Below are 24,695 nucleotides of genomic sequence, written 5' to 3'. Positions count from 1 at the left end.
CTGGATAAGAAATTCAGGTTTGTATGGTTCTTAACAGCCCACAACAAAGCAATTCTTACATTAAATCTTTAAAGCCAGGTCACAATCCTCCTTTTACTTTTTTTTCGTCTTTTTTACTGTGAATTTTTTTAGAACTCACAGTTTTGATATATAGGACTCAGATTGTCCTATCTCAGTATCTGAATCAATACCTTCTGGACAATTTGCATGCTAATCAGTTTCTCTAATGCACGAGAAATCTAGTGGGAATTCCCAGTAAGTGATGAATCTCATGGGGGTTTTCTGTTTCGTTTTTATTTTGTTAGCACAAGCTGGAACAGCTCTACACATTAATAAGGTCTACCTTATTTTTTGTGCCTGCATCTGCACCCTTATTAGTATTTTAGTTTGAGCCACTAATGGTAAATTTAAATAGTCATGGAATTTTATGGCCATTTTTCTTGATTAGAAAAAGCCCTTTGGCTACACAGATGTTTTACATGAACTCTTGAAAATAAACCCTGTGGAACTAGAATTGGGAGCTTTCTGCATTTTGCTGATTCCTTGAGGAGAAAGAAAGGTCAAATTCCTGTCAAATACTTTTATTCCCAAGACCAAGGAGTCATCATCTTGCCACCACAAATGATTAATATTACTCATTATCAAACAAATGAAATGCACTGTGCCAGGCACAGTAACAAACATTTCAGCCACTACTTCATACATGCAAAAGGAAACTTTGATTACAAGTGCAATAATGGACTTACTGTGAAAGAATTACATGTCCTACTAAATTTAAGGTTTTGTATCAAAATTTTAAATGGGCAAGTTGAAATGACCATTTGACAACATTTTAAACCAAAACAACCATAAGCTATGGAATTATGTTTCCTTTTCTTCTGACCTGTATCTAGTCAAGGAAACAAACAGCTAAGTCAAACTAAATTAAATGCACTCTCTTATAATATACTATATGTTAGCAGTTAAATGCCTTTTACGAATTTTTTTTTTCCAAAAAATTAGTTTGGGCGTATTTCGTTGTGGGGGGTTTTTTTGTGGGAATTTTTTCCACTGGAGAGTGTGATAAAATGAGAAACACATGAATAACAAAAAGAATAGCAAAAGGAAATGAGAAGCCTTCTGAAGTCTTCAAGACTTCATTTCTTTTTTTCCTCTAGGACCTTTATTTTTTAAATTAGATGCTTAACATCTTTTGCTAGAAGTAGTTTAAATGAAATATAACTCAGAATGTCACTGTGCAGGAAAATCAAAGCCATTTCATAAGTTAAGTTAACCACAAGAGGGAACCCGTGCTGTCCAAACAATGTGATTTAGCTGGCCTGTGGGTAAAAAAGAAAAGTTGGCTACAAATTTAATCCAACCATTATTAACTGAGTACATTTCCTAGTTTACAGCACTTTTTGTATATAATAAAACAAATGGAAATCAAATTTAATCAGCTGTATTTTCTGGATTCCAAACGAGTGAGCTTTAATATTCCAGATTTTTTAGTAAGATACCATTGTACAATTACACCTAATAACACTCAACTTTGTGCAGCTGAAAGTGAACAAGTTTGTACAAAGCCTGTTAAAGTAGAAGTTCCAATATTGGGACCTTTAAAGGTAAATTCTATTCCTCATAAAGAAATAAAACTCTGCACTATAAAACTGAAGACAGTAATGAGTTTTAGCAACATGGGCAACTGAAAACGGAACTCAGGTGGATTTTAATGCTGAAACTTCAATGCTGACTGTGATTTCAGTGATACCAAACAGTGTGTCTATGCCCCAAAACCAGGCCATTTTAGAAGAAAAATGTACATTAAAGAAAATCAACATTTTCATTAGCTTGAGAAAATTAATTTCAAAAGCTGATAACTTCACCATGTCAAAACAGGCTGTAAGCAGGAACAGCAGTGCCTGGCAGTGCAACTCTTTCACGGAAATCCTGACATCAAGATGCAATATATATCATTGACTGCTGCTTGTCAGGGATAATTTGACATGGAAACATGAGCAGTTGCTTTCACCTGGAACATCACTGCAGATATTATGTTATTAAATAGGTGCGCATGTGCTTCATAAAAATGTTTGCAGCTATCAAATAAAATCTTGATGCTTCCACAGACTTGCTGCCCAGAGGAGAGGAGTCACTGTACTCATTACAGAGCTAATGTTCAATGAGCCACAGAACGATCCAGGACTTCTTCCCAGGTGATGGACAGAGTTTCTCAGCAGCTTTGTTACAAAGCCCTCTCTGTGTTATTTGTGCCCTAAAATTCGAATCACTAAAGAAAGCCAATTTAACCACAAAGACAAATCTGCTAATGTGGGAGTACATTATGAAAATGTAGAAATCTCTGCTGCTCAGCAGCTGAGGGCCACCACCACACTAGAGATACGCCTCCTGCTCTTTAACATGATTCAACAGCCTTGATTTACACATCAAAGGGTGTAGGGTTACATACGATCGAGATCTGTGCCTGGACCGCCGGTAGTTTGGGTCTGCCTGGGTTTTCCCCTTCTGCCGCCGCAGCACAGCTTCCCACTGAGGAGCCGAGTCAACCATCTCATTCTCCTGCCGTAATCTGCCAAAGACGCACCAAAAGTTTAGTCTGAGGGCTCTGAGCCCAGGATGCTCTGAGAAGCAATGGGATATTCCCCACTCCCGCCTCCCCCCCACCAAAAAAATCCATCTCCTGCAATCCATCTCTTGTCAAATTTTAACTAATGCTCCCAAACTGCATTAAAGTGTAAGAACTATATAAAAGAAAACTCGCTGATTTGTTGTTTACAAACAGCATGAGTCAAAAATGTAACAAGCCATGCCTTTAAGGACAGAGCCTCAATTTGAATTCTTCCCAGCCCAAGCCGAACATCTGGAATTTTCCTTGTTTACATATTGCACTCTACCTCATCTGCACCAAATGAGAGACCTGCATCATGATAAAAAGTTTTACTTTTACTTTATTACAACTTTAACGAGTACTTTACTGCATCATGCACCTTCCTAGGATCCAGGGAAAAATAGGCACTCCTGCACCATCCCCTGAGGCTTTGGTCATGGCTTGTGTGATCTAAATGACACGCTATGCCTTTTATTTCTTATTTTTTAAATTTGGCTTCTTTAAAATCAATGAATCCATTAATGGAATGCATTGCAGATTAAGCCAAATATCAAAATCCTGACAACTCAGCACATTTGCTAGCAGGCTGCAGTAATTCTACAATGCCACAGCCCTGCAGGCAGCCAGGCAATGCTTGACCAATGTTCCACAGATGCTTCCCACAGTTTCGAGGCTGCACATACAACTGCTGGGATGAAGTGCTAAAGTGGTGGAGCAAATGGATATGCTTGGTCACAGCAGTGAATTTAAAATTCAGGAGGGATTTCAAAGCATCCCTGGAAAGTATCACCAAGTGTGGATTGTCTGATGAGATGGTATGACTGGCATACTGGAGAAACCAGAGAGGAAGACTGACAGGTAAAACAAACAAAGAAGCCAACAGAGATAAAGAGATTACACTGGAGATGTAGGCAATGCAAAGTATGTTGTTGTTGTTCTTCACTTCAGATGTACTTTTCTCTTTGAGTTTGGAATTGTGTCAGGCTAAACCAGCTACACAAGCTTCTGCTTTTCCTTTGATCAGATCTTCTCTCACATGCATAATGAATTTTGAGCTCAATCCCCAACTACTGTAAACACCTCAACTCTACCAAATGGTATGAAGCATCTGGAGAAGACTGCAACCTCAGGTTTTGATTTCTAGGCAAATCTTTTAAAATCAGTAATCTGCTGACAGGTATTAACATAAACTTCTATCTAAGGATTTAGGAGGACTCACACAGTAACAGGTAATGAGTTCTGATTTTCATCCCAAATAATCCAATTTGTGCAAACAGCAATCTTCCCATATGGTATAGACACCACCAACTGCTTCCCACACATGGCAGTCACTTGCACAAAAATACCAAAAATCGAAATATATTAAGTTAGCATCACAGCTATTAAAACAAGCAGTGTCAGCACACTCAAAGTAGTGTTGCACCACAGCAGAACTCTACTAGATGGAGACATGAAGAAATAAAAGATACATTTTCCAGCTGCAGAGAAAGGTAGTATGCTTATTTTTAACATGGTAAAAGATGACCAAGGTACCACAATCTCTACATGAAATACATTATTTAAACGAAATGTTTAAATTCTAATAATTTTGGGACAAATTTTTTAGCTTTTTTGTGGCAGAAATGACAAAAAAACCCCAAAACAAAACAGCTGGAAGAAGTTCAGCTCAAATCTTAAATTTCTTTTTAAACGTACTTTTGAATAAAACCTGTTGTCCTTGTACTGAAAGTCCATTACAGTTTCCAAGGCTGCATGGGAAGGGTCTTGGACATCTGGCTCTTGGTGGCCCTGCTAGAGCAATGGTTGGACCAGCTGGCACTCAGAGGTCCCTGCCAGCCTCAACCATTCAGTCACTCTCTGATTCTAATCAGATGCATCTTCTAAGTGTAGTCAGGAAGAAAACTGTGCTTCGATACACACTGTCTACTCCTTCAATACATTTTTATCTACACAATAAATTTTGACCACAGAATGGAAGACTCAAATGCTTTTCTTCTGTGATTGAAAAATGCTCATCACAGGTTCTTCTTCACTTTCATATGAACATCTGCTTAGGAGAAAACATTCATATAATGGAGTGAAGTCTCAAAGATTGAGGTCAGGTAAAAAGATTTTCCCTAAGATTTTTCTTGTGTTCTACCATCAGAAGCTTGCATCTATATTTCTGGTTTTCTCTGATAGTTTGTTTTCTTTGGGTAAATAGTTCACAGTCATCTCTTGTCGTGTGAACAATATATTCTACTCTACTATGACCAGAAGCAGATTTCTTTGGTTAATGTGAATACTCAGTCATTTTATTCCAATAAAATAAAACAATTTTGTTTCTGCTTTTGTCAGGGACCTGATTATCGTACTGTGAAATAAATTATTACTAGTCAATGCAATAGCAGAAACTTGAGTAGCGGTTGCAAGCCTCATTATAATGTCCTATTTAACCCAGCTTGGGCTAGCTCATCTCTGAAAACAGGAAAGCTACTCAGTGCCTCTGACCTTTCAGCTTGTTATGTTCCTGCTGTGGCTGCTAACAAAATGCAGAAATTCATTATGACTGGTTCTTTCCCTGCACCTGCTCACAAGGAACAAGTCTTAGACTTCCAGCTCATTTAGTACTTGTTTAATCAAACACTGATAACAAATTTTGATCTGGTTGGATTTCAAATGATCACTTAAGAACAAGAGATGTTGAAACATTACCATTTTTGCTGTATCTTACGTTTCTGACAACACGAAAAACTTAGAAACAACAACACAAAAATTTTATTTAAATTTTTTTTTCCATGAAGTGAGAAGGGTTGGTAAAGGCCTTTTCATTCTTCAAAAAATTATAGGCAGTACTTAATGCTTCTTACAATTCAGTCTTTATATTACCAGGAGTTCTTAAAAACATTCTTGTGGTCAGTCTCTAATTTCTTTCACTTGCTTGTGGAGCTCCCTGCACAAGGAGTTTCATATGAGGGAAAAAGCCTGGCAAGAGTATTCTGGGAGAAAGGGATACAAAATACCATTTACTGCTGATCACTGAAACTACACTCAGCATGTCATTTAAACTTCAGATGGAAAACTAACCTTCCATGCACACTAGGTTATTGTAAGCCGAGTACCTTACAAGACTGTGCTCTAATTTAGGTAAGCCTTAAAGAAATCATATGTCTCAGATGTGCTTTATGCCATCCCATGTGAGTGTCACAATGATTTTTAACATTTTCTTTAACTGCAAGTCATGCTGAAAATGTAATTATACTGCATACTCCTGCAGCACTATCTAGCATGTAATTATTTCTAAGAGCTTCCAAAGTATGGAAATCATTTATCACTGAATATAAGACATGAAAAAATTATGGCAGAAAGTAACTTAGAAACTTTGCCTTAAAACAGTTCCTCTTTTGTCTAGTTACATTTCTCTTGCACTGTTTATGCAGTATGAGGAAATTCTATGTGCTTTTAAAAAGTATATTTTACCTCTAGGATGTTGTTATCTCCACTGCAACATAAAATATATACAGTTTTGAAGGGAGTTTATAAGAAGGCAGTAGTTATGCCATCTTTTTCATGCCAGCAACAAGAAAAATGGAATATATAATACAGGACTTGTTAGCATCACTTGATATGAACTATTGCTGTCCCATTAAAACTTGATGCTGTACACATTTTGGGTTTGGGCCCATACCTGACATCTTGAAAAACAAAATCTTTATACAATTAAATACATGGATTTAAAACCAACATGGAGATTCATATCCATTAAAAATATTTTTACTTCTCAACAGCTTATTTTCTGCTTGAAAAAATCTGCACTTGAACTTGTGAAGTAAAAGTATATGCTGAGAATATCATTATCAAGACATTATCTGCTTTATTTGCATTTTTATTGCAAGTCTTTTGTAAGTGTGCCCTGTACTTGATCTTGTGGTTCATTACTGAGCTCTTCCCAAGCAACAGGAGGGCAGGCATTCATTACATTCAACTATAATGATGTGCTCCGGCAATTATCACTCTTCTTATTCAGAAAAGGGTCTTAAAGCTGCCTCAGGAAGACTCTATACACAAAAAGTACGATATATCCCTTCTTACTATGTTTATCTGAAAAAAGTCCATGTCCATTCGTCTGTGTTTCATAACCCCCTTCCTAAAATATTTAATATATTGTCACCTGTTTCTCTTCTTCCGATGCTCTCTGTTGGAATTTTCGGATTCACTGCCACTGCTGGTGTTACACCGGGACCGTGACCTGGAGAAGAGAAAAGCAACATCTCAGGATTAATTTATCTACTAACACAAGAATTACTGCACTGCTAAATGAGGAAACAACAACACTGCAAAGACATTACCCAGAAAATCAGAATCAAGATACTTAAAGTGCTGTCTACACCTGAAAATCATCTTATCTTTTTCTCATTAATTGATTAGAAGAACTGCTTCAAAAGTAGTGCATCCAGAGTGTAGTAAGAATCAGGTGGGTGCTATTTCAATTTTGAATAATTTCACTGTTTCATTTATGTTTTAAAATTTGTATTATTTTATCATTCAGCATTCTTTGTGTATATGCCACATCAATGTGTCTCTTAGACATGTGAAATGTTTCATCTGTAATCTGTATGGCTCTTTTCTTCTTGCACATTGTGGTACACCCAACAGAAATTATACAGAATTCTGGGTTTGCAGGCAAAACAAAATGCTCACAGATCTATATTTTCTATTCCCCTCAACTTCCATCCTGTAAGTTCCTAAGTTCTCAGTCTATGGAGTCTGTTCTTCTCTCTTTCCTAAACTAGAAAATCATTAGTTCAAATATCTCCCACTCAAACAAAAATCTGTTAGATGAATAGGACAGCTAAAGTCTAGGAAAATGACTTTGACTCAGCTTACTGGAAGGGAATGTTAGGCAGCATGGAAGAAACACCATTAACACCAGTTACACTAGTTGCTGCTCTTTATGGAAAAAAAGAAGGCTGCACTAGCTACAGGCAAACTCCTGTCCACTACCTTAGACCATTAAATCCATGATTGCGTTTTGCAGTAGACAGACCAACTGTCAGGCTTTGGTCCAAGAAACTCGGCCACTGTACCACTGGCTGGGTTCTAAGGACTGGCACTCTCATCAAAATCTGATTTGGACCATTCGTTCTTTATTGTGAGGATGGTCTTGGAATGGTTGGATTTGATGATCTACGAAAGGTCCTTCCCAGCCTGAAGCTTTCTGTGATTCCATGAATGCTCCTGAAGATAGATGTGTTTCTCTGCTATACTGACAGCCCAGCTGATTAATGAGGAAAGCTGGCTGATATTAACAGGAGCTGCTGTACATGGATTTAGGCTGTCTGGAGGCGTAATCAGTGTTGGTTTTGCTGCAATGCAAAACAGAATTTGTCTTCTGAGGTCTCTGGCCATGAAATAGGACCTATAAGGGGATAACTCCTGATGACACTGGTAGAGATATGTATTTTCTTATGCCCTCTGGCTTTTCTTTTGTTCTTTGATAGCTGACATGCATAAGAGGACAGATTTGTTAAACTACACCTCAAACTAGCCAAGGAGACAAAGCAGTTCTTCGGTGTAAGTAACAGGTAAGAGGAGGCATTTAATGACAAGGAAGGAAGTTGCTGACCAGCACCTGCTCACTCATTAGGTTTAGGAAGTAGAGGCCAAAAAGGATGAGAGAAGATTGTTCCCAGGGAACAGCACAGATGCAGCATGGAGCTGTTCTATCTGGTCAGGTACACACCATTCTACTTTCAAGAGGACTAGGACTAAAGAACCAGGACACTGTTACAGATGTCATTCTGACACATCTGAGAGCCTCATAAAATTCTCCATAATACCAGTGAATTTTGGTTGCCTTCATCACATTGCTGAACCTGTAAATTCCTCAGTCTATGGAGTCTCTTCTCCCCTGTCTCCTAAATTAGGAAATCATTAGCTCAAATAGCTCCCATTCAAACAAAAACGTCTTAGAATAATAGGACAGATAAAGTCTAGGAAAATCATTCAACCCAGTTTGCCTGAAGGGAATAAATTTGGCAAAGTGAAATTTCCCCCAGAGAAGAAGCTTTTCCCTGTCGGAAAAAAAAAAAACAAGGTTTTGGGTTTTTTTAATTTCTATATTTATAGCTTTAGTCAGGTTTGTTCACCTTTGCCCTGGGGGAAGGGAATTGAAGTTTTTTTCAGGGCATTGTTCCACTAGGCAAGGCCTGATGAATTTAACATCTCAACAGATTAGGAGTAGCACAGGAGATACACAAAAGATAACAACCATTAATGAAACCATCACCTCTAAACATCAACCATGGCATGGTCGGAGACACCTGGTCTGGGAAAGGAGAGATAAGAATGTGGACCAAATTAGCATGGGAGGTCAATAAATTCATATCCAATAGCAAACCAAATACTAAGAACTACATAACTTGGAACCAATGAACATCGAATGAATGAACCAATGAACTGGGAATCTCTATGGGTTTTGACTGTATAAAGATAGTGAAAAATCTGGTAAAAGGTATGTGTTATGGAATTATTTCTTCTGCACATCCAGGCTACGTGTGGATTAAATTACTTCTGTTGCAAATCCTGGTCAGAACAACATCCTGGCCAGAATAAAGTAATGCCTTGATTCTCTAATACTAAAAATGTTGTGGGAGGGTTTTTGATTTTCCTGCAGTTTTGGTGACATCCACATCCCCAAACTTCATATTCATAATTTAAAGCCAGGTGACCCACATTGTCAGCTAAAAATACACTTTTCTGCATGAAGCTCAAAGTGGGGATAGAAAAATGAGTGTTACTATAGAAAATTGTAACCCCAAAGGAAGATGGAAGATTAAAAGATGGTGTCAAAAAGAGTACTCAAGCACAACAGAATAGTTAAGAGTAATAAATGCTCCAGAACTGCAGCAGACCTTACACAGCCAAAAGTATACCTTTCCCCACCTCAGTCTTATCAGATGTTTAATAAATACGCCACTAACATCAACATTAATAAGTCATTTAAGCAACACTGTTCTTGCACACTTCCATGTCATTTTGCATTACTCTTTTCTTCTATATTTTTCAGTATGACAAATTTTTTTTTTATTTTGAGTGATTTAAGTAAGTTGTAAGGTACCAAAACAGCCAAAAATCACATGGTAGGCAAAGTACAAGACAAAACATCCAATTTGATCAAACTCAAGATAAGCCTTTCTCTAACTTTTCGGGAATGTATATCTGATCCACCTTTTGTATATTGCACATTGAATTCCCTTGTGTTTCCTGCCAGGAAAGCATTTGAAGGGACACAGAAGGGTTCCTGAGATGTCAGCTGAGTGGCAGCTGTTCATGCTTGTTGTCAGAATACTATCTTTCACTGAATATTACATATCATCTTTTCTTGAACTGAAAAAAAATACCAAAAATAGGTGGGAAAAAGTTTCCTAAATCAGGTGCAAGAACACATGAGATCATCCTGATCTCTGACAATTTTCAGGTACCTTTTGTCCTTTATTCCCCTGTTTTCCTTGTCATGTAATGTATTTGATATCTTGCAGATAGAATACCGATATACTCTGGCATAAGGAGCAGGAAAGAACTCATAGTCGGTTTTACAAAAGACACAACAAATACTGCCTAGAAGAGGGTATGGAGGGCTGAGGAAACCTCACATTCTGGCACAGTCTTTTTCTGATTAAAATGAGAGGAGAAAAGCCAAATTGTGAGGAAGTGAAGAAGGTGTTTTGCAATAGACAATAACAAACCTGTGGAAAGAGGTCTCTCCTGAGCATTGAGGCTTTTCATCTGAGATGCTTAACTAAATCTTCTCAGTTTTATGGGCTGGACATCTATCACAGGACTATCACTGGCAGTTTGTAATGCTAACATCCTTCCAAAAAATATTCTGTTATCTCACAGTAAGTACAAAGTATGTGAGCACTTTCTCTGACTTCCTGTGATTGTCCTGAGATGTTTGTATCCTTGCCAGAGCTCCCTTCCTGTGCTGCTGCAGTGATTCAGATGCTGGGAGATCCTCCTCCTCTTCTTCCCAAGCTCCAGGAGCCTCTGACATTGAAACGCACTCCACTGTTTCTTTATTCTAGCAGTGCAAGTAGGAGCACAGGAGCAAGGAGAAACTCTAAACAGAGTCATGACAAGCAATTGTGGCAAAAATCTGTCAAAAGCTGAAGTTGTTGAATGGCACACTCAAATTCGCACCTGCATTTTATTTGAAGTGTGACAAGTCAAATGAAGTCAAGTCTGAAATGGGAGGTGGGGGCAGGGAGGAGAAGCTTAAGAAAAAAATCAAACAAAAATGTGCAAGATAGCAAGAGGACCATCAGGAGTTACATATGCCTTTGCAATTACCTCTGGCAGAACAATTCATCTCAGATAATAGCACACATGCTTGCAAAACACATTAATTAAAAGTGGGTAGGGAGGCTGGAGAAGTAAAAACAAATCTGCAGATTCAAAATCCAAAAGCTAGAACTTCTGGAACTGACTTTCAAGTTGCAGATAAGCCCTTAGAAAACTTTCATAACATGCTTCTAACAAGACTTTCTGCTGTGATGAGGCTGTGCCACATAGCATTATAGCAAAAGATAAGAAATAAAAAATTAGAAGGTCATAACACAACAAACCTTTTATACATTTAGGAATATGAGGGAGAAAGAAGGAAAGAAGGGGATGCAGTGAATGGCATCATGACCAGTACCTTCACTATCAATTTATAGCTGCTATAGATAATATATTTACCTTCTCCTTTGCTTTAAATCTGAATCTTCACCACTGTTTTGATTTTTCCTGTGACATTAAGGAAGTTTTAATGAAATGTCATAGAATTATTTAACACAAATACACAGAACTACCCATAAAAAAAAAACAACATGTTTTAGTCTTTTTTCACAGTATAACATCAAGTAGAGAAAATAGGGCATTTGCTTGTTTTAAACCTTTCAGGACATCTTTACAATAAGTTTTGAAGGCATGATTCCATTCAAGCTCTCAATGCAAACCTTTAGAGTTTGCTGGCCTTTAGAGGTTCCCACTGTTTCCAACACAGCAGAGCCTGGTGGTTTCCTCTTAACTCCAGTAAAGAGTGCATAAACAGCATAGCTATTGTTATTAACAGCTGGAAAAGGAAAGTGCATGAATAAAACCAAGACTCAGGAAGGCATAATTAAGTTAACATCCACCTACTATTGTCAGTCTTCACAGTCCCACATATGAGATAAGACTTCTAAAAACATTTTGTTCATGCAGTAACTCAAGAGAAAACTTGCTATTGGCATGACTGTCTGTCCACTGACTAGATCACTCCAGTGCAAATCCCAGATGACAAAAACAATTTCCAGCTGCACAGTGCACACTTTTCTTGATATGAGAGAGACATTGCACATGTTTACTCTTCTGTTTTTACAGAGCCAAATAAGTCCTTCTGACAACTAAGCTAGCAATGCATCAGAAAACCTGCGCTGGTTTTGTCTGCAATAGTGCTGAACATGGTCGATAATACAGACATGCTTTTGTCATTGCTGAGCAGGGATTGCACAGAGTCAAGGCAACATGGGGGAGACCAGGGATACATGGGATGCTGGCAGGGGGCACAGCCAGGAGAAGTGAACCCCAAACTGACCAAAGGGATGTACTAGATGTTGTGACATCAAGCTCAATGTATAAAGTGTGGGGAAGAATGAGGAAAGGGGAGATGGGGTTTGTCCTCCCAAGTCACCATTAGTGTGATGGGGCCCTGCTCTGCTGGAAATGGCTGAACACCTGCTCAACCGCAGGAAGCAGGGAATTCATTCCTCGTGTTGCTTTGCTTGTGTGCGTGGCTTTTGCTCTCCCTGTTAAACTGTTTCTCAACTAACAAGGCTCTACTCCCTACCCTTCTGATTCTCTCCCTGATCCTGCTGGTGGAGGAGTGAGTGAGGGGCTGCCTGGGGCCTGGCTGAGGTTAAAACAAGACAAAACCCATTCAGGAAACATACTGCTGTTAACACCTACCAGGGCTTTATCCAACAGAGCAAATAAACATGACTCCATTGCCCGAGAGTTACACTGATTTATTTGAGGTCACTAAGCATGCACTATGGGTGAGTTTCTTCTCTCCTGCCCCAGACAGCTAATGGCAGATAAAAGGCCTGAAATGGTTCAGAAACCTGACAAGGATAAAAGCTCCACATCAAATTAGATTTTTCATCAATATAGCTGCATTGTCAGAGACCCCTTGCAAGCTCTGACTTTGAAGGCCAAACAGGTACTTATTTCAGAGCTGTCAGAAAGAGATGTAACTCTCATGTGCTGGCTCCTAAGGCAGTTCTAGAAGACTGCAACAAATATGGCACAGTACCTGTGTTCACGACAGATCACAGCAACAGGCAGAGTGCCCCAGAGATGAATGGAGGACACATCATCACAGGTAACTCTCAATACTCTACTGCTTCAGATTTGTCCCCGTAATTTGTTTTTTGGACATGGTCAAGGACACATAGCACAAAATCTCCAACCATTATATTTTACTCCTCTAAGTCATTCAATTCAGCCAGCTTGTACCAACTGAAAGTGCCACATACAATTTCACGACTATAAGGCGCACCCTTTTGACTAAAATTTTCCCCCGAACCTGGAAGTGCGCCTTATAGTCTGGTGCACCTTATCTGATGTACAAAGTTTGGAAATTTGCGAACCCGGAAGTGTGATCTGCAAGCTGAGCCAGGACCCGCGGGAGCTGCGGCTGCGCGGGGGGAGTTGGGAACCGCGGGAGCCACAGCCGCCGGGCAGGGGAAACCGGGAACCAGCGCGGTCGCCGGCCGGGGAGAAGCAGGGGGAAGTGGTGCAGCCGCAGGGAAGCACCAAGAAGCGCCGCGGGAAAGTGCCAGAAAGCGCCGTGGAAAGCGGTGAAAAAGTGGTGAAAAAGCGCCACGGGAAAGTGGCGAAAAAGCGGCAAAAAAGCACCGCGGGAAAGCAGCGAAAAAGCGTTGCGGGAAAGCGCTGAGAAGCTGCGCCGCTGCTGGCCAAGGGGAAGCCAAGACGCAGCACGGCCGCGTGGTGGGAGCCAGGAGCCATGAGCCATGCCAGCCGGTGCCGGAGGCGGGCGGGAGTGCCGGAGCCTGCTGCATGGGGAGGGCGCCTGGGGCTGCGTTTAAAGGCTACACCGATCTATGAAAAATGTTTGCAAATTGAGCTCCTGACAGTAATTCGTTACTTTGTTCCACACCACGCAGCTCCTCGCTGCAAAAAAATAGTGCGCCTTATAGTCTAATGCACCTTACATGATCTACAAAGTTGCAAAAGTTGCTGACTCCTGGGGGGTGCACCTTATAGTCCGGTGCACCTTATGGTCATGAAATTACTGTAATCGTATTTTTGCTGGCATCCTCTCTAATGCAAAGTGGTCACATACAGACTGTTGAAGACAGCTTTATGGTTCATCTGTGTAATCCTTGGGGCAGCTAAAGCAAAGAAATGTACTTAAAATACTGATTTGGAAGCTCACTGTCAAGCAAGCAAATCCATCAGTGTTTTCATTCACCAGGCAAAAAGAGCTCCAGTAACTAAAAGAATCTTGCACATGCCAATAATGCAACTTTTCACATTTTTAACATCATTTTCCCACAGCAGCATGCAAGTAAAAAACCTGACCAAAGCTTCCTTTACAGAAACAGCTGTGGTATTCTTGCTCAGGTGGCCTTTTTGACTAACAACTGGCCCTGGAATACCCCCTTTCCCAGGATCCAGCTATGCTTCCACAAGCTGAACACTGAGCATGTAGGATGTCAAGTTTCTACACAGAGAAGCTGACAGTAATTAAACCTGGGGCTCTTACCTCCTCCGAACTGGCTGCCCAGACTCATTCTCACTGCCACCAGATGGGTTCCTTCGGCGAGAATAAGGAAACTTTGGCGATTTATTGCGGTCACTGGCAGAATTATACAGTCCACTAAGATTAAAAAGGAAGATAAAAGAGTCAGCTTTAAAATTTCCAGGGCAGTTAGCCCAGCTAATTGAGATTCAGCTTGCAAAAATGAAAAGATTCATGCATGCATACACACACGCGCAGGTGAGTATTTGGTTATACCTGCTTTTCTGGATGTTAGTGGATGTTCCATGTAAATGCAGATAGTACTGCTTTTTAGCAATAAATTTTTCACACTAAACCTTGAAATGTAGAAGAGAGACCTCTTAGCATTGCCAAGTCAACAACGCTTAGCTCACAAAATACAGATTTTAGTTTATTAATACCCTTTTACCATAAAAAATTTCTGTGTTTTAGTATGGTGTATCTGACCCAGAGCCAGGCATTCTTCATGCTTTCCATGGATGTAAGTATGAAAACTTCCCCTGTTCTTTCATTACATACATCTTCATCACAGAGCTGATGCTTGGAAACATGAAACAATTTTACCTCCATTTCTCTTCTGTTCATCCACACAATCCTCTGCCAATGGATTGGAGGTGTTTCAAGCTCCAGCTTTTTTTCTGCTTTCCTAAAAGCCTCTTACCTTCAAATTGAATCCATTCTTCTTCATTCACTTCTGCAGACAGCTGATTACAGCATTGCTCTGCACAGGTGAAAAGTTCTCACAGCTCATCTCAATGAGAATTATTATTAAGAGCTGTGAAAGCCTCTGTGCAACACCCAGCCTGCTTATGTATCTAAACCTGCATAGTGCTTTAGAATTAATAAATTTGCAAAAGCTTAACCCCACTATTATTTGGCTCTTGGAAGATCAAACCCCCTGCTGTCCTGAGAGCTATTCAAACACTGGAGACATAAAGTGACAAGATGACACCACTTTTCTAAAACTAACCAAAGAAAGGTTGGTCCTAGCAAGAGAATATTTGCTTGCTGCTTAGTTCTTACTCTAGAAACTACTGCTGTTTACAGAAAGAACACAAGGGATAAATCATCAGGGTGCCCCAAATGACACATTAGGTACAGATCTAAATTGTCATAGAAAAGCAGGACCATGCTGGATTACACTTTACAGGCTATCTGGTGCAGTAGCCTGTCTCCAACAGCAGATGTAAACAAATAGCTACAGGAAGCAAAACCCTGGATACAGCTCTCAGTGCTGCCTGAGTCCCACACTGTTTCCAGTCTAGGGGATTTATTGAGCCAGCTGCTGCATCTGTCTTCAGAAGCCCTTCGGGATTTTTATTCCATGACTCACCCAGCTTCCACCAGGAATTCACCTCCTTGCAAAGAGGTCTCCTACTCATGGTGAGTTACTACTGACTGCTTTTAACAACACTTTTAAACACCTTCAATAGCTTCACCTGAAGATCCTTAGTTCTTCTGGTGGAAAAATAGTCCTGATTGCTTACTCTTTTCTCAGTGATTTTCTAGATATCATCCCCTGAAATTGCCTCTTTTACAGTCTGAAGGAAGATTCCTGTCTGCCTCTGCCCTTGCTCCTTGTGCAGATTTAATGCAGAGACTTTCACATTTTTGATCACCTTTGCCACCGCTCTCAAAGCCTGTTCCTTCTCCTGAGATAACAACATCAGAACTGCTTCCAAAATTCATGGATCACATATATGATCCACCAACTAACATAATGGCATAATGCTGTTCTCTTGATTTACTAATAATTGCAAATTGTTTTTCTGACTGCTGCACAGCTGATGTTTTCTTTGTTATCCACCATAATTCCACACCACTTCACATTAATCAGAAAACTAGGGTTATTTTTTTTGTCCTCATGTACCCCTCTCCACATTTTTTGACCCGACAGAATCTACCCATCAGTCACACTTCAGGAGTCTTTCTGACACTCTTCACAGATAAATTTCTCACTGTCCTAAACAATATTGTATCATCACCCAACTTTTTTATCCCTTTTTCAAGTTCTTTGACAAATATACTAAATATCAGAGGTCTATGAACAGTTCTATGTAGAAAGCAACTGCCGACATTCATTCACTGGCTACCTCCTCTTACACATACATTCCTTATTTTTGAGTGTTTATTTATCCATGAGAGAACCTATCTGGTTACATGGAATACACATCTATTATGAATCAAATAACATATTAAAATATTATATTATATAATAACCCTCAACCTTCTGCTGTGGTATGATATTTACCATTGCACAATACCTAAGACATCAAGTCTTGCCTTACCTCTGAGGGCCATTTTCCTCCCATGGAGCGCCTGTTTTACTTCTTTGTGTTTCTGGACTGTTTTCATTTTTCATCTTTTTAAAGCTAAATAAGAGAAAAGATATACACATATGTATATATTTATAAAAAACTAAACAAAACAACCCATTGTACACAGATCACATTTTCTTTTATGCTGACCACCTAAAATTTAATTTTAAAGGCATATACTTATTAGAGAGACCCACCCTGGCATGTAGTTACTTATTTGTTATGGGAAAGAGGGCAAAGAGCTGCTATGTTGAAAAATCTCTTCTGAAAAGAGCAATCATAAGGGGAAGGAGAAAGAAAAAGGGAAAAAAAAAAAAAGAGAGAGAGAAAAAGATCATTCCTGCAAGCTCATAATTGTGGCAGCACTGAGTCAGAAAAACAGGCAATCCTGTATCCAAATAAACAAGAACAGATACTTAAGCAAGAAGTCTAACAGTAGCGCAAACATACAGTATGATCTCATAGTCTTCCATAATATGCAGGTGAGAGATTATTGAATCAGAGGCTTTACCTCCTTTTTATTTTACAAAGAACTTATTGAAACTTTTCTTCCACAGATTTACTTAAATACCTTTCAAACATTTTTTAAGTTTTGTTATAAATAGCACCCAGTAGGAGTATGTTCAGTATCTGGCTACGACATAGACAATTATTTAATGTTATTTCAAAACCTCCACCTGGTTCAAAATTTTCACCCCTTGTTCCTGACTGTTTCTGTGATTATAGAAAGAAATAAAGAAAAAAACCAGCTATGAACAATGGCTTCCTCATCAAAAACTCCACCCCTTATCTTCTTTTTACACAGTTTTAACTGTCTAATTTATTTTCCAAGTGAAAGAACCACAAACTACTTAATCTCTCCCAGTACAGGAGTCACCACACACCTCAGATTATCCTTATCATATTTCTCTACCATTTTTCCAGGTGTACTGTACCTACTTTAAAATGGGAGCAACAAAGGCAGGGGTGATGAAAAGTATTCAAAGCACAACAGGTCATAGGTTCATAGGTTCACAGAGTAGCATATCCTTCTCATACCTTGCCCAGTAAAGCCTTGCATTTTATTTTTGCCAGAAAGACATTTTTGTGAAAGAGCTGACTTCACTGACTGCTGCAAGGCAAAGTACCAGGGCAGTCACCTGGCTTGAGAGATGTTTCAGCGTTTATAATCAGTGTCCCACCATACCTATGAGTATGGAGGGTAAAGCAGTATGCTCCAATTCTTCCTTTATTACTATCATTCTCACAGCGTCAGGTTTTACAGCTTCAAGATTAAAGCTCCCAGATAACTGCCACTTCAAATATGGGGAAGTGGCTTTTAGCTGAAGCACATCTCTGTCCTTGCCAATGGCTCAGCAGAGCTTTTCCTGCAGCACCATCTCTAGAGCTCTTTTCCTGCATGGACAAGCAGTTCACCTGAGACAGAACCAGGCAGCCACATGGATTTCCACTAAAGTCATCAAGAAGTATTACTGATAGCAACCCTGTACAAACATTAATACATCGTGTAGTTATGAAGTGCAACTCAAGCAGAAAAAATAAAAGCTCTACAGTTGCTTACAGAGAGGGGGATATAAGCTGGGAGTTCTTTGCCCAGAGCAGGAGGTGACAGACTCAGCTTTATGAAGGAATTGTGGCTACTTAACTCACTAATCCACTTTTAACCTCAGCCTTTGGTTACTACAGGTCACTGAGTTAATCATTTAATTCTCACAGAGTGAACAAAATGCAAAGCTACAGTAAGTCAGCATGAAAAGAAATTAAATTACACCTTATCAGGTAAATAATTTTCTTAATACTGCACCCATTAATTATTGACTCATAGGTACATGCAATCTATTCCCAGGTTTAAAAATATGTGCTTACTACAGACTGAGTAACTCAGATAAATACATTTCTGTCCCATATTGCAAAAAGAAATTGATTTGCACAGCATGAGTTACTGAATAATACCTAAGTTAAACTTAAACAACTGTGAATACTGTTTTCAAATCTTAAAAATATAGAGAAAAAAGTACCTGGGAGGTGAATTTACTGCACTTAATTCCCAAGTCATTATTCATTTGGAGCAGACACAAATTTTACAGACAGAAAGCTAGAGCATAGCAGTTCTTCAAATACCAGCAGTATCTCCAGGAATGTAGTTGCAAAAGGTAGTGAGTTCATTCAAAGTATCTGAAAGGTTAGGATCTGAATTTCATGTGAGATTTCATTTGGGGGTGTTTATGATTTGAGCTTATACCACTTATATAGAAGTAAGTAACTACAGATCTCAACAGTGAACAAGATGTTAAACATGAAAACTCAGCTTGTGAACATTACTGAAAGATGTTCTACAAGCATCACTGAAAATTAATGCAAGAATTATGCAGGATAGAGCAAACTTCCAAACTGTTTAAATGTTACACAAACTTTGTGTGCTGCCTCTCACATACAAAATGCCTGGTAGACCCAAAAGGTGTTTTGCATGTGCAGACAGACACAGAAAAAAGCAAATCAAATCCTAAATAGAAAGATAACTTTCAACACCTATTTTCTTTTTTGTTGTTGTTGTTGGTTTTTTTGTTTTGTTTTGTTCTGTTTTGTTTTTGGGGTTTTTTGGTTTGGTTTTATTGTTTTGGCTTTTTTTTGTGGAAGTGACTAACAGTATCTGAAACGTGACCAGTAAGAATCTACCCGTGAACAACTTTTAAACTGTCAAGGTAAGAAACTATACTCAGAAACCTTGAGAGCCACTTATTCTGGTTCTTCCTCTAAAACCTGCCTATCCATTTCTTTTTAACAGCTCATTGTTATAAATTCTGTAGTGAAGGACTCCCATGACTTCCAAAGCGATGATCTCTTTACTAAGGAATAATGGTACCTTTTGCTTTATATCTTCATTTATTTTAACCAATCACAGAACAACACAATGGTAGCATTGTCAGGGTCCTCTGGATGTCATCTGGTCCAGCTGCCTGCTCCAGCAGGGTGACCCAGATTCAGTTGCCCAGAATTATTCCCAGACAGCTGTGGAATCATCTCCAAAGATGAAGATTCCACCACATTTCCGGAAAACCTCTGCCAGTGTTCAGTCATCTGCACAGGGAAAAATTGTTTCCTGACATTCAGAGGGAACCTCCTGTGTTTCAGCGCTTGTTCACCTGGTCCTGTCACTGGGAACCACTGGAAATAGCCTGGATCCTTCCTCTTTGTGCCTTCCCTTCATGTCCTTTTTTACCTCTGTATTGTTTTGTACTTACTGGTTGTGCTTCAGCATGACCAAGTGCAAAATCATAAACTTTCTTTTAACACATGATCAGCATCATTTTCTAAGAGCTAAAATAGTGGATTCAATTTCCCCAAAATCAGAATGCAGTTTAACTCAGCTTTTCTTTTGGTGGTCAACTGTTCTAAAAGTTAGGCAATAGAGAACACTAGTCACCAAGCATTTGCAGTAAATCTTTAGATCCTTTTTCAGAGGTCAGTCCAGATACCTAGTTTGTGAAGCCAACAGCTTCAATGCATAGGTAAGCCCAGTTAAGGGTTACTTAGTCAAGAAAAAAAACCTGTTAGGATTGCCAAGCTTTCAGAACAGACATCCAGGCAACTAAACAAAAGTTAAGTGCTGTGGTTTTGACTCACTCTTTTTCTGATTCAGGCACATAAATTGCACCTAAAATTAGGGGTGGGGATATAAACCCCTTTCTGAATCTGAGCCTTAACTCTTCCTTTCAAATATGCTTAATAACCACACACGTGCATTCTTCAGCACTGATAAATTCGACACAGCAGACCACACAAGTCCAAAAGAGCCCTGGAATTCACTATTCCTACAGATCAGGAACAAACATTCCAGATTTTTTATTATAATTTGAACAGTGTAATGGGCAAGAGTGCAAGATTCACAGACCTGCTGGGAGAGAGCCCATGGCCATCTCCTCCCTGCTTACACACCCCAAGCTTGCCCTGTTCAGGGACAGAAGGCCCATGCCCTGAGGTCTCTGACAGCCAGCCCACAGCTCCCAGGAGAGACTAGCAGGACCTAACAGGACTATCCTGACCAGTGCCCTTTGGGCCATTACCTGTTTTTTTCTTATTTAAACCTGAGACTCTCTTCCCATTAACTTGTGCTGATTTATGAGTTTTCAAACCATGTGTCACCTGAAATCCCTGTTTCGCATTGATTGGAAGATGAAGGTTTTATAAAATTAATTACTTGGCAACACTCTCTGACCTTTGTCAGCAGATGATCAGACGGTCCATGGCATACAACCTCTTAAAATCTGTAAGAAAACTGTGGGTCTACATACCTTTTCACTGGAGAAGGTGCAATAATTTTGGTAGTTCCTTCATTTTCCCCATTTGTTGTAATCTGGCTCATGTTCTTAGAACCTGGGGAAAAAAAACAGCAAGCAAACGCCCAAAACAGATGAGTCCTGTGGCATAAATGTTTGCACACCTACTCAGCATAATCACCTACAGGGCAGCATGAGAGAGAAAATTACACACAAGATATCTGGTGCAAGCTCTTCTTGTTAAGGGTGTGTAAGGATCACTCCTTCGTATCTTTGTGTCTTGAATCCTTATTTCTAGTTGTACCAGGGCACAATAAAGTTTAACATGAAGCACATTCATTTTTCTTCCACATAAGACAGAGAAGTCTGAAGCTGTTTTTCTCAATGGGATATGCTGCCACTGTCCACAGAAGGAAATTCCCTGCTCAGTCAACAATTAATTAAGAGAATAAAGGTGTGAGGAAGACACAGTTCGGTTTCTGCTGCTGCCATGATTTCAGTTTCCATGCTATGCTACTAATACTAATCTGTAATTTTCCTTCAGTTCACACATTGTGTTTCCACCTAACTGGCAATTTCAGACATTTCTTACAAAACTGTTACCATCTATAGAAACAGATGTCAAGTAGAACAACAAAACAGTATCATTACTGATGTAGACTTTCTCTGGACAGGATTCTGAGCATGTTCATTGAAAATAATGAAATGGATTGAAGATATAATGTGATGTCCTCTAGATACAAGCAACAACATTATACACATGTTGTTAATATAATGGTACAAGCCCCAAGCCATTTTGGCTGGCTGTAACAAAAACGTGATGTCTTAATTTAAGATGTGAAAAGATGTTACATGGTAAATTTTCTCCTCAATCTCAGAGAAAGGATTTCTTTACAATCTCCCTCAACTTCCCTTACCACACCTTTAGCATACAAAGTCTCTGGACCCTACCTCAACACAAATGCTTGAGATTGTCTAAGGTAATTTGTCTGCTCATCAATTGATTTTCTTACAGATTAGATCTGCCACTCTTTGCAGAAATCAGCAAATATATGGCTTTTTCAAACAATGGAATTGATCTTATACTTCACATATTCCTCTATTAGGCAGTTTTCAATTAAGTTGCAGAAAGTCCTTGTCACTTAATGGAGTAATAGAAACCTGTGCTCCAAAACATACCATAGCAGTGAAACAACTGCCAGAAAAACAGCCAAGATTATATAAAAATAATAGACCCCTCCAGAAGTGATTGTTTGCTATGTTTGGTAATATCCTTACCATCCTGCAGGCACACAGCCGCTCTGGGTGTCAAGCCATGGTGGGTTAATCAGGACCTTTCAGTCTCTACACTTATAGAAACTGTAATGATTGTCTCCAAGGATGTTCTACCTGGTGTATCTTTTACTGACTACAGTACTGTTCTACCAATTTATACTTCTGTATGATATAATTATCTAATATAAAAGAGCAGACTCCAAGAACACTGCCCAAACACTAACCCCATTGCAAAAACTTAGGTATATCACTGTCTCTTGATGACTGAGACAGTTGGCCTCTCAAAAATACCTTAAACAGTCAGAAATCTTGAACATCTCATTTGTGGATGGTTTCCCTGATTGTTTATACTTGGCTGGATAACGTGTACAGCAGGTGCAGGTGCAGGATTGAGTGCAGAGCACTGAACTTTTCCAATGAGGTGAATGCACACACTTAACTCACTTTTAAAACCATCTTGACACTGATTTGTCCAGTCAATTCAAGCCAACTACCACATTTTTAAAAACTCAAGTGTCCAAAACCGTTATCAGCCTGTCAAGGCAGTTAGCTTGCCATGCCTGTCTCTTATCAGGTAAAGCCATTTAACTGACGTTATCTGGAAGCAGTGTTTGTGTTTAAACCAATCACAAGAGCAGCAGATAGTGTGACCAAATGGAAAACATGTAATAAGAGCTCATGCTTTGTACCTACCAAAAATGAATGGACTTCGATATGTCTACATCAGCACAGCCTACTCTGTGATAATGGCTGTCTTTCTTATTAGTTTCTAAATCTGTAGCCTCAAGAGTTTGTTCATCTCATGCCCCATGACTGAAATGCAGAAGTCACACCCATCCTTCAATCAAACACTAGATGTTAAGTACAGTAATTTCACGAGTATAAGATGCACCTGATTATAAACAGCAATTTCGTTCACAGTGAGGACCCCTGTGCAACAAAGTAATGAATTAGTAACAATCACACAGTCGTGGGGTTTACTGGCAGGTGCTCAATTTGCAAACATTTTTCACGGATCGGGGTAGCCTTTAAACACAGCCTAAAAACTAAAAAAATACAGAGAAAAATCACTCACTTTTATTAAACCTGCTGGCTCCGCTCTCACCCAGGTGAGGGAAGGGCGTGGCCCAGGGGGGCAAGGGCAGTGGGGCTGGGCCGGCTGGGGACTGACCCAGGCTGTCAGAGGTAGCGAGGGCCGCAGGTGGGAAAGTTTCCTGGCGAGCAGCGGAGTGCCTTGGAGCACTGTGCTGGCCCGTCCCGGCGCCGGGGTGGCCCCGGTGCCGGGTGGGTCCCACTGCTCGCCGACCAGGCGGGTGCCCTGCCCTGGGTGCTGCACTGCAGTGGGCGGGAGCGCCGCCGCTGCCCTGCTGCCAGGGCCAGGCGGGCTCTGGCTCGGCTCGGGGCTGCTGCGGGCTCGCACTTCTGGGTTGGCAAATTTCTGCACTTCATCCATATATTGGCAGCTCCGGAGTGTAAGCCGCCCTTCCGGGTTCAGACCAAAATTTTAGTCAAAATGGTGTGGCTTATAATCGTGAAATTACTGTAAACTTTAAAGTATAAAGCTCCACGTATATAAATTAGGGATTGTCACAATACAGACAGTACTGTAAGTGTAATACTCACACCCAGTTCTCCACCTGGTTTCTCAATCAGAATGGCAGCACTTATTTTACCCTGGTTTATACAACTATCCCACGTGCAAATGCAGGGACAAACCAAGTCCTCAGCTACCAAATAACAACAAACCCTAAGCAACATGCTTTCCAGCACTGGATAAACTCAAACCCGCAGCAACAGACCTGGTCACATCAGTGTTTGTCCTGAGAGGATGTTCCCTAGGAGCTTTTCACGCTCAGCATTCAGACAAAAGAATAATGAACTTTTACCCTACATTGCAAAAGCTGGATGTTATCAGTCTGGCCCCAAGATGCTAAGATAGAACAGTGAGAGATCCTGTTCCACGTTTGAGTTTATTATTTGCAAGCAGAGCAAAATGCAACTGTAATTGTCTCTCAGCTGGAAGGGGAAAAATAAGCAAATGAAACAAGTTACATTTGTTTCACTCACAAGACTTGATAGAACAAAACAAAATAACTCTTTCTGTAAATGAACACCAACTTGAATACCAGCCTAAACACACAGTAAAAACCCCCCATGTGCTAATATATAAACAGTCTAAATCTAATATAAAATCATGGTCATTAAAGTTTCCTGATACAATTTTTCCACTAGCCCTAGAAAAACTCAGATATGGAGTGTATCAAACAAGTGACAAAATTGAGGTAACTGCATTTTAAACCACTGCAATCTGTATTCTAGGAAAATAATCTTCCATGCTAAAGCCAAAAGGTCTGCACTGCTCATCCTATCAGAGGAAGCAATCAATGTCAGTGGCTTTTATACACAAA

General features: G+C 39.7%; 1 protein-coding gene across 2 annotated transcripts in view; it reads right to left on the bottom strand.

Annotated features, from left to right (window-relative positions):
- EPB41L4A (erythrocyte membrane protein band 4.1 like 4A) overlaps positions 1 to 24,695 on the bottom strand; it is a 126,540-nt gene that overhangs the window by 9,125 nt on the left and 92,720 nt on the right. Inside the window, exons 13-18 of one of the 2 annotated variants that reach the window (XM_033086525.1) lie at positions 21,028 to 21,109; positions 16,706 to 16,789; positions 14,403 to 14,516; positions 11,330 to 11,377; positions 6,759 to 6,836; positions 2,450 to 2,569 (exon numbers count right to left, since the gene is read on the bottom strand). In XM_033086525.1, coding sequence (XP_032942416.1) covers positions 2,450 to 2,569; positions 6,759 to 6,836; positions 11,330 to 11,377; positions 14,403 to 14,516; positions 16,706 to 16,789; positions 21,028 to 21,109 — 526 coding nt within the window. The remainder of the gene's footprint in view (positions 1 to 2,449; positions 2,570 to 6,758; positions 6,837 to 11,329; positions 11,378 to 14,402; positions 14,517 to 16,705; positions 16,790 to 21,027; positions 21,110 to 24,695) is intronic. The other variant, XM_033086523.1, reaches the window with a different exon arrangement.

Source organism: Catharus ustulatus (assembly GCF_009819885.2).
Source record: "Catharus ustulatus isolate bCatUst1 chromosome Z unlocalized genomic scaffold, bCatUst1.pri.v2 scaffold_29_arrow_ctg1, whole genome shotgun sequence".
In the NCBI taxonomy this organism is placed as follows: Eukaryota; Metazoa; Chordata; class Aves; order Passeriformes; family Turdidae; genus Catharus; species Catharus ustulatus.
The sequence above is the reverse complement of the archived record's forward strand: the minus strand, read 5'-3'. Positions and strand labels throughout refer to the sequence as shown.